We start from the raw sequence: 9,402 nt of genomic DNA, 5'->3' as shown, positions 1-9,402 counted from the left end.
GCACCTTTATAATCACCCAGTTACGTTGTGACGTTTGGCACACCCAAAGCACTCCTACGGTATCCGGGAGTTGCACGATCTCATGGTCTAAGGAAAAGATACTTGACATTGGAAAAGCTCTAGCAAACGAAACTACACGATCTTTTATGCTATGCTTAGGATTGGGTCTTGTCCATCACATCATTCTCCTAATGATGTGATCCCGTTATCAATGACATCCAATGTCCATAGTCAGGAAACCATGACTATCTGTTGATCAACGAGCTAGTCAACTAGAGGCTTACTAGGGACATGTTGTGGTCTATGTATTCACACATGTATTACGATTTCCGGACAATACAATTATAGCATGAACAATAGACGATTATCATGAACAAAGAAATATAATAATAACCATTTATTATTGCCTCTAGGGCATATTTCCAACACAAAGTACAAATTTAAAAGCTTTAGGAAGGAAGATTTGCATGATCCACAATTCAAAATTGGACAAGTTTTCCAGTCACCAGAATTGTTTAGAAAAGCAGTGAGAGAATATGCTTGCAAAAATAGATTTGACATCAAATTGCCAGTAAATGACAGGAAAAGAATTTCAGCAAAATGTCAGTCCCACTGCCCCTGGAACATTTGGTGTAGTTATGATAGCAGAACAAACTTCATGGTCATCAAGAGTTACAATGATGAACACAAATGTTCTAAGAAGTGGAAAGTAAAGGCATTTACTGCTAGATATCTTGCAGAAAAGTACTTGGAGTACTTCAGGGCAGATCAAGGAATGAATTTTAGAAATTTTGGGAGGTTAGTGCAAAAGGACTGGAATATGGCAGCTTCTTGTAGTAAACTAAGCAGAGCAAGGAGATATGCATTGAAGATAATCCATGGAGATGAGGAGGCACAGTACAACATGCTTTGGGATTATGCAAATGAAGTTAGAAGATCCAACCCTGGCAGCACATTTTTCATTCAATTGGACAATGAATCAAGGTTCAACAGATGCTACTTCAGTTTTGATGCATGTAAAAGAGGATTCCTTGCAGGGTGTAGGCCCATAATTTGTTTTGATGGATGTCATTTGAAAACTAAGTATGGAGGTGTGCTTCTATCTGCAGGTGGCACACTGCATTGTAGATGTTGAAGATACTAACACTTGGAGCCGGTTTATGAGAACACTGAAACAGGATCTTGGGATTCAGAACACCTCAGCATGGACTGTCATGTCTGATAAGCAAAAGGTAAAGATATGTACATAGTTACTTACATACATACTGTCATGTCTGATATTCACTTACTTACTGACTGACTTACAAAACTTGCAGGGCCTAGCAAATGCTGTAGAGCAGCATTTTCATGACTCAGAACACAGATTCTGTGTCAGGCACCTTTGGCAGAATTTCAGAGAGAAATACAGAGGAGATGTTCTGAAAAACCAGCTCTGGAAGATAGCTAGGTGCACCACAACTGATCAGTATGAAGAATATATGGAAGAGATGAGACTTCTTGATAGTGAGGCTCATGCTTGGCTTGCAAAGAAGAGGCCTAACACTTGGGTTAGGGCATTCCAGACTGATTTGCCCAAATGTGATATTTTACTAAACAACAATTGTGAGGTTTTCAATAAGTAAGTGGTACATTTATGTGTTCATGTACTTGCTATGTGTTCTTCAATTGTTCATGTACTTGCTATGTGTTCTCTCTTCATAATGAATTAAGTATGTGTTATCTCTTCAAATACTTGTAGATATATTTTGGAGGCTAGAGACTTGCCAATCATCAGCATGATTGATAGAATCAAGTCACAACTTTCAAGCAGACATTATAACAAGCAGCAAGAGGCTAAGAAATTTAATGGTCGAATCTGCCCAAAGATCAAGAAAAGGCTTCTGAAGCACATAGAGTGGTCTAATAGTTGTTACCCTACTAATGCTGGAGAGGGAATCTTCCAAGTTTCTTCACATGGTAGGGAGTACATTGTGGAGTTGCAGTTCAAGGCATGCACATGCAGAAGGTGGCAATTAACTGGCATTCCCTGCCCCCACTCCATAGCTTGCTATAGAGATGAACTAATTGATCCCGAGGAAATGGTGCACAAGTGTTTTGATCTTTGCAACTTCTCCAAAGCATATGCTCACATTATTATGCCTTGCAAAGACAGGAGGGAGTGGCAGAAAATGGGTGGTTGTGTAATTAAGCCTCCTTTGTATGAGAAGAAACTAGGGAGAAAGGCCAAGAATAGGAGAATGCAGCCAGAGGAGGTAATAGCAAAGAAAGGAGGGAAAAAGATTACAAGACATGGCACAATTATTCATTGCAGCCATTGCAACAATCCTGGACATAATAAGAAAGGGTGCTCTGCCTTCAAGCAAGGCCTACCTGCAGCAAAACCTATGCAGAAGCAAATGAGGAAGAGGCCAAGAGCCACATTTGAAGAAGAAGAACAAGAACCTACTCTGTCACAGGTAACATTTCAGTGCTCGATACATCCATTTTAGCTTGTGGCAAATATTTCAGTGCTCGATACATCCATTTTAGCTTGTGGCAAATATTTCAGTGCTCGATACATCCATTTTAGCTTCTGGCAAATTTTTCAGTGCTCGATACATCCATTTTAGCTTGTGGCAAATATTTCAGTGCTCGATACATCCATTTTAGCTTGTGGCAAATATTTCAGTGCTCGATGCATCCATTTTAGATTCTGGCTAATATTTCAGTGCTCGATACATCCATTTTACCTTGTTGCAAATGTGTAGGCTACAACACAAGAACAAGCACCTGGACCATCAATGAAACAGGCAAGTGAGGAGCCTGTTGTCACACAGGAACATGACATGCCTCCAATTGGAGCTCTTCATCCACATTCAATGATGGAAATCATGAGAAATGAGGTATATCCATTGAACCTTGTTAAAAATATGATCTTGATGTGAAATACATCTCATGTTTCACTACTGTTACAGGCTCCTAAACCAAGGAAAAGAAAGGTGCCAAGACCATTGCCTGAAAGCTCTTTCCTCAAAGAAGCTAGAGCTGCAATGCCATCTGTAGGCAGCAACACTGCAACAAGATTAGGAAATCTTGTAGCTAGAGTTGAAGTGATGAGGGAGGCCAAGCAGCAAGCCAACGAAATATTGCATGAAAAGAGGTGCGCTGAAATCCTAGCACAAAGGGAAGCTGCTGCTTTGCAAAAAGCAGGTGAATCCCTTGCCAAGAAACAAGCTGAAAAGGACAAAAAAGCTCAAGAAAAAGAAGCTTTGAAAGTAGAGGCAAGAAAAAAGAGAGAGCAAGAACTTGAGGCCAAGAAGCTTGCAACAGCAGCTAAAAAACAAGAACTACTGGAGGCAAAGAAGAGGGCTGCAGAAGAGAAGAAAGCAGCAGCAGAAGCAAAGAAAATTATTGCACTGCAGAAGAAAGCAGCAGCTGCAGCAAATAAGCACAAGAAAGTTAACATGTTTGATGAATTCAGGTCCTGAATGACCATTTAATGTAATGGATGAAGTATTTTGCAATTTCTAGATGTTAAGACATGCTAAATTGTGAACCTTTCAGTACTGTATGCTTTTGAAATACTTATGTGTGTTATCAAGGAGCTATGAATGACCAGTTTATAGTATGCTAAAGAAATGGTGTTATCAAATTCATGTTCTTCATTTGTTCAACAGTAAAATGCATGTTCAGTTCAGTACTGTTCTGTGTTATCAACTGCAAATTTTCAAATTTCAGTCTTATTCCTTCTTGTCAGTGTTCAACATGTTATTAAATGCATGTTCAGTAAGGGAAGAAACATTTTCCACTTCTCTAATTTCCAATAGCAAAGTTGTCTCCACAAATATTACTGGCACAAAGGTTTATATTACCACTGACATCAAACAACACAAAAGTCTCCTTACTTAGCAATTGCCAACATTGACAACAATCACATCCTAACTAGAACTAACACTAACACAAAGAGAATTGCAAAAAGCAGTACAACTGCTATCTTCATTACAGCAACCAAGTCTGTAACATCTCCTGGAAGTGATTTTAGCAGCAGCAGCATCTTCATCATATCTTCAGGATCCACTTCTGTCGTGTTCTTCTTTTTCTTCATCTCTACTAGTTTACTATCCACAGATTCACCTCTCAGATGTCCATTTACCTTCAAATAATCAATGTAACTAGCTTCCCAGCGCCAAAAGTTGCAAGGTTTCTTCCCTACCTATTTGACAAAATCAAGAACAAATCTCAAAATCAAATCAAGAACAAATCTGAAAATCAAATGAAGAACAACAACATCCAGTCAATGTTCTTGTACTAACCTTATGATTCATACACTTGTACAAGATCCACCCAGGATGCTTTTCAGTGGTGGACTCAAACCGCCTAATCTGGCGAATCTTGCAATCAGGGCATTGGATCAAAGGAAGCCAACCCGCAATGGCCCCCGATGAGCTACCCGTGCCGGACATGGGAGCAGAGGATGCAACTGTTGGATCCAAGCGACAGGGGAGGGGATGAGAGATTGCGCTAGGGATTTAGCAGTTGGATGAGGGGAACGAGAGGGGAATCGACAGGGGAGGGGAGAGGATGAAGAAACCCTCGACGTGTCCTGTATAGCTGGCAAGTCCAAGCGTTCTTTTTCGTCAAATTCGTCCACGTGCGCGTGATACGAGCCGAAACAGTATGGGTTACCGTATAGTGACCCGGTTCAGCGAGCCCGGTGACCGTAACTTGCGATTTCGTGAATACAGTGACCAAAGTGAACCCTAGAGTCAAGTTCAGTTACTGTAAATGTAATTTTCTCGTTGAAGAATGACTGAAGGCAATCCACTGGTCCACTCGAGAACGCGACATATTTCTGAACAAACACCCGGCCCGCGCCCACAGCCCAAAAAATTTCGAGCTGCCGCCACAGCTCTGACCCAGCCCGCCAACCCACCGGTCCAAGCTTTCGGCCACGTCACTGATCCGCGGCGTCCCTCCCCCGGATCGCCATCTCGACCGTCCACTCCATCCGCATCGAACGGCAGGCACACGCCTCCGCCAACCTCTCGCCCCCTTTAAAACGCCCCTCGCCCCTCCCCGCAAATCACAGCACCAGCAGCCACCACCGTTCCCCCGATTCCACATCCGCTCGCAGCTCGAGATCGTCAGCCATGTCCGGCCGCGGCAAGGGAGGCAAGGGGCTCGGCAAGGGCGGCGCCAAGCGCCACCGGAAGGTGCTGCGCGACAACATCCAGGGCATCACCAAGCCGGCGATCCGGCGGCTGGCGCGGCGGGGCGGCGTGAAGCGCATCTCGGGGCTCATCTACGAGGAGACCCGCGGCGTGCTCAAGATCTTCCTCGAGAACGTCATCCGCGACGCCGTCACCTACACCGAGCACGCCCGCCGCAAGACCGTCACGGCCATGGACGTCGTCTACGCGCTCAAGCGCCAGGGCCGCACCCTCTACGGCTTCGGCGGCTAGGGCCGTCCGACGGTCGTCGGTCTTTGTCGCCGCCTGCAGATTCCAAAAGCTTGATGGAACCCCGACTTGTTTAGCTCGCTGTTTACTCTGGCTCTGTAGTTCGAACTGAATCGTGGAACAAAGTTATTCGCATGTGTTTGTTGGAAATGAAATTTGTCTCTGTCAGCATGTCGTAAATCTGTTTTTGTTCGCTGGTTTGTCTTCTGCATCTCTGTTGGGCATGATTGTTGTTTCCTTTGTGATGCTTGAGTCGGCCATAATTTACTAGGAGCCCCGGGTGAATTGAACTTGTTTGCAGGCTAATTTGTAATGTGATGGAAAAAAGCCACTGAACAATTGTGCATCTCGATTCAGGAACATCGTTTGCTCTGTTTCTGCTACTTGAGCTGATCCACTTGTAGTGGACACCATCAATTTACTTCTGTGGTGCAATGTGTTTAATGGAGATGGGGATTAGTCTGCATTTCATACATTGAGTTCTAGATTCAGTCGCTATCCTTGCCAGTTTTTGGTGTACAAATTTGCTGTCTGACTTGTAATGTGAGACTATCTCAAAGTGACCAACCCATGATGTGGTTCGTGGTAACTGCTACTCCAATAAATTAATCAGGATCATCATTTGCGCTTTATTCTGTTGATTTTTACTACAGTAACATTTTAATTGCTTGAACTATGTTTCCAACTGCGGAATTTCCAATACAGATACACGGGCAGCATTTGGAAAACATAGTTCAAGCAATTGGAAACATAGTTCAATTGATGGAAATTGATGGTGTGTATCTGTATTGGAAATTGCGCAGTCCAGTTGAGATGACAAGTTCCCCTGAAAACTTCGAGCAGCATCAATTTCTTGGTGCTGCATTTACCCGATTCACAGCATCCCAGTCCAGCACAGATTACAGCAACCATGATTTTTAGGCACACAATACAGACGTTCAGGTTGCTGTCATAGAGCGAAGGGAACACCAGAGTCGTCGGATGAGAACACGATTGCTCTGCCGCAAGTGCAATGGCCATGTCGGTAACGCTTATGAGGGCTCTATCGCATTATTCTTGATATGCCGGGGAAGCACGGCCCGCATGCTACAGGCGCGTGCATCGGGTCGGCTGGCTTGCGCGTGAGGGAGTCAGTTTTAGAGCTGCCAGTTATAGAAAATATAACAAGCTGTTTCAGCTATGACATCAGAGTGCCTTTTTTTTTTATTTTCATACTTATGGCAATGAGTTGTTCAGATTGATAATGGTCACAATATAATTGGCTAAATCTGTTATCACTAAATTAGTAGATTTATGTATTCCATTGTGCACAACATAATATTTAGAGTAATATGCATGGAACAACGTCTAAATGTACTCGGTCAACCAGTAGTCTGCACTAGAAGCTCTGAAAAAAATATGTGAGCAAACTTAAGTAGTAACCTTATATTTGTATCCATATCACGAAGCAGGCTTTCACCCCTTTATAGATAAGGGCATAAGCAACCAAACCGATACAGTGTCACATGATACAAGGCCTTGAGGAAATCCTCAAAAGCTGATCCAAAAGATATATGATCTTTTTCTTGAACTTGTAAATGATCTTAGCTACCTCCAGTTTCAGAATGGTCACATATTGCTATTACTGGGAATGCTTTTGCTATTGCAGGTTCAACTTACTCTCCACTTCTGTTTTGCATGGAATTGACTCGCCTCTTGATACATTTCTAGCTTTCTGAATTTCTCTTCCTGTTGCCACAGAAATATATATTTTTCTTTGGCAAATCAGTGTAGAAATCCATGGTTTCTATGTAGCAATAGGCATGCATTGGTCTCTGTTTTCGAACTGACTCTTCCATTTCTTTCCTGCTGGGCTTGGACAACTGAGTATTCTAATATGAAATTTTTCTGATTATTCTGACTTTGTATGTAGCTCACTTGCATGGGAGGTTTATTCCAACACTCGTTGAACATGAAGTATATCACATATGGCGGGTGATGATGTCTCATAACGAAAAGTAAGCCACATGAACTTAGTAACTCACAATTTACCATTCCGTGATGAATCAATTCTGATTGGTATATGTGAGATTTCTAATTTTGTTAATAATAAACTTCCTTTTTATCTGGAAGAAAAACAGCGATTCACCGTTGCTACCTAGATGGCTACATGTCATGTTGAATTCTGAAAAGAACAACATGTATCGATTGGTTTCAGAAAAATTGATGATGAATTGCTTTTTTTAAAAGGCATCCATGTATATGGATAGGGAATTGGTAATCTTGGATTGAAATGCCATGTAAGCCTTGATTTTTCTGGCACATACATTAAACTTTATCATTTAATAAAGAGAATCTGTTTGTTGTCATTTGGTAAGCATAAGAGTTCATTATTTTGGTGTGCAAATAAAATTAACCTAGATATATCACTTCTACTGGGTATCTTAATTTAATCTTATTGTTTTACTACCGAACGGCCCGTGCGTTGCAACGGGAGATTTTTTTTTTCATAATCTCCAATTGCCATGACCATATTTTGCTGCATCATCGAGATACACTATCACTCTCATTTTCGTGAATTCTTGATTTTTTTAAAAATCATGAACATTTTTTAAAACTCGTGAACATATCTGAAATCGTGAACATTTTTACAGATTTTTGAACAATTTCTAAATTCAGGAAAAAAATTGAATTCATGAACGTTTTATACCATTCACAAATATTTTTACAAAAATTGTGAATATTTTTTAAACATTTTCCTTGAATAGGTGAACATTTCTAGAATCGGCGAACATTTTTTGAAAATTGGCGAAACAATTTTCTAAATTCACGAATATTTTTTTGATTTAATGAACTTTTTTTGAAATGCATGATCATTTTTGAATCAGTGAACAATTTATGAATCAATAAACTATTATGCAAGTCACGAACAACTTTTGAATTTTTAGGATATTTCTCAATTTCATGAACATTTTTTGAGTCGGCGAAATTTTGCTCAATTTCATTAACTTTTTCTAGTACAAGAACTTAAAAAAACCATGAACATTTTTTGGTTTCCAGAACATTTGTTTTCAAAATTGTGAACATTTTTTGAATATGAGAACGTTTGTTTAAAAATCGCAAATATTTTCTGAATCCATAAGTATTTATTAATTGTTAGAAAAATTATTTCAAAAAATTATTTTTTTATTTTCGGAACTATTTTGAAGTCCCAAATTATTTAAAAGTAGAAGACAATGAAGATGGAAACAAAAATGAAATTTAAAAACAGGCCGCCCGGACATGGGCCGGCCCAAACAGGCGCGTTGTGTCTTCTCTGACGCAGAGTGCAGTATAGAAGGTTCCTACTATATGGGCTGGCCCAGGTGGGGATTCACCTGTGTGAAACATTTTTTATCACTTATAGGTGACATCGGGTGGGCAATATTTTGCAACTTTGGAGACAATTTCGGTGATGTACCGCCAGAAACAATAGTCCTTTTATTATTAGGTATAGATATTGTGAGGTTAATTATCCAAAAGCTATTATCAAACTCTTTCTTTGTACAATCAGATTCTCTAGAAAATATGCGGAACTGCACGCTTTGCATGGCGCCTTCTAGCTCAAGGCCTCCATCTGATTTCGCAGATTTCTCGGCAAATTCATGGAGTACACTCCATGGGAGGGGGCGAGGAAGAGAGCACACGAGGAAGCAGAGGATGAAGCTAGAAAAAATGGTCACTGGGTGAACCAATGCACACTATAGCACAGGCTATGGCGTGACTCACCGAGAGCAATATAAAGAAGAAAAACCAAAAATATTCCCACTATAACACAATAGAAATAACATCCATGGGCAACATGAAGGGCGAAAATATGCAACGAGCCAATGAAATAATTGGTATCATAATAATAAGATTGTCATACCAAGTACTGGTTCCCCGAAGTCATAATATCATTTGTTTACATATTCAAGATAAAATAAGCAAAAAAGATGACTTCTAA

The 9,402-nt window shown here is 40.8% G+C and overlaps 1 protein-coding gene across 1 annotated transcript; it reads left to right on the top strand.

Moving 5' to 3' along the window:
* Positions 1-4,940: 4,940 nt before the first annotated feature.
* On the top strand, positions 4,941-5,609 carry LOC123160416 (histone H4; the record flags this gene model as incomplete). Its single annotated transcript, XM_044578235.1, has 1 exon — positions 4,941-5,609. A coding segment is annotated over one exon (501 nt), but the record flags the coding sequence as incomplete, so codon positions are not given.
* Between the last annotated feature and the right edge of the window lie 3,793 nt (positions 5,610-9,402).

This window comes from Triticum aestivum, chromosome 1D (assembly GCF_018294505.1).
Source record: "Triticum aestivum cultivar Chinese Spring chromosome 1D, IWGSC CS RefSeq v2.1, whole genome shotgun sequence".
NCBI lineage: Eukaryota > Viridiplantae > Streptophyta > Magnoliopsida > Poales > Poaceae > Triticum > Triticum aestivum.
The sequence above is the reverse complement of the archived record's forward strand: the minus strand, read 5'-3'. Positions and strand labels throughout refer to the sequence as shown.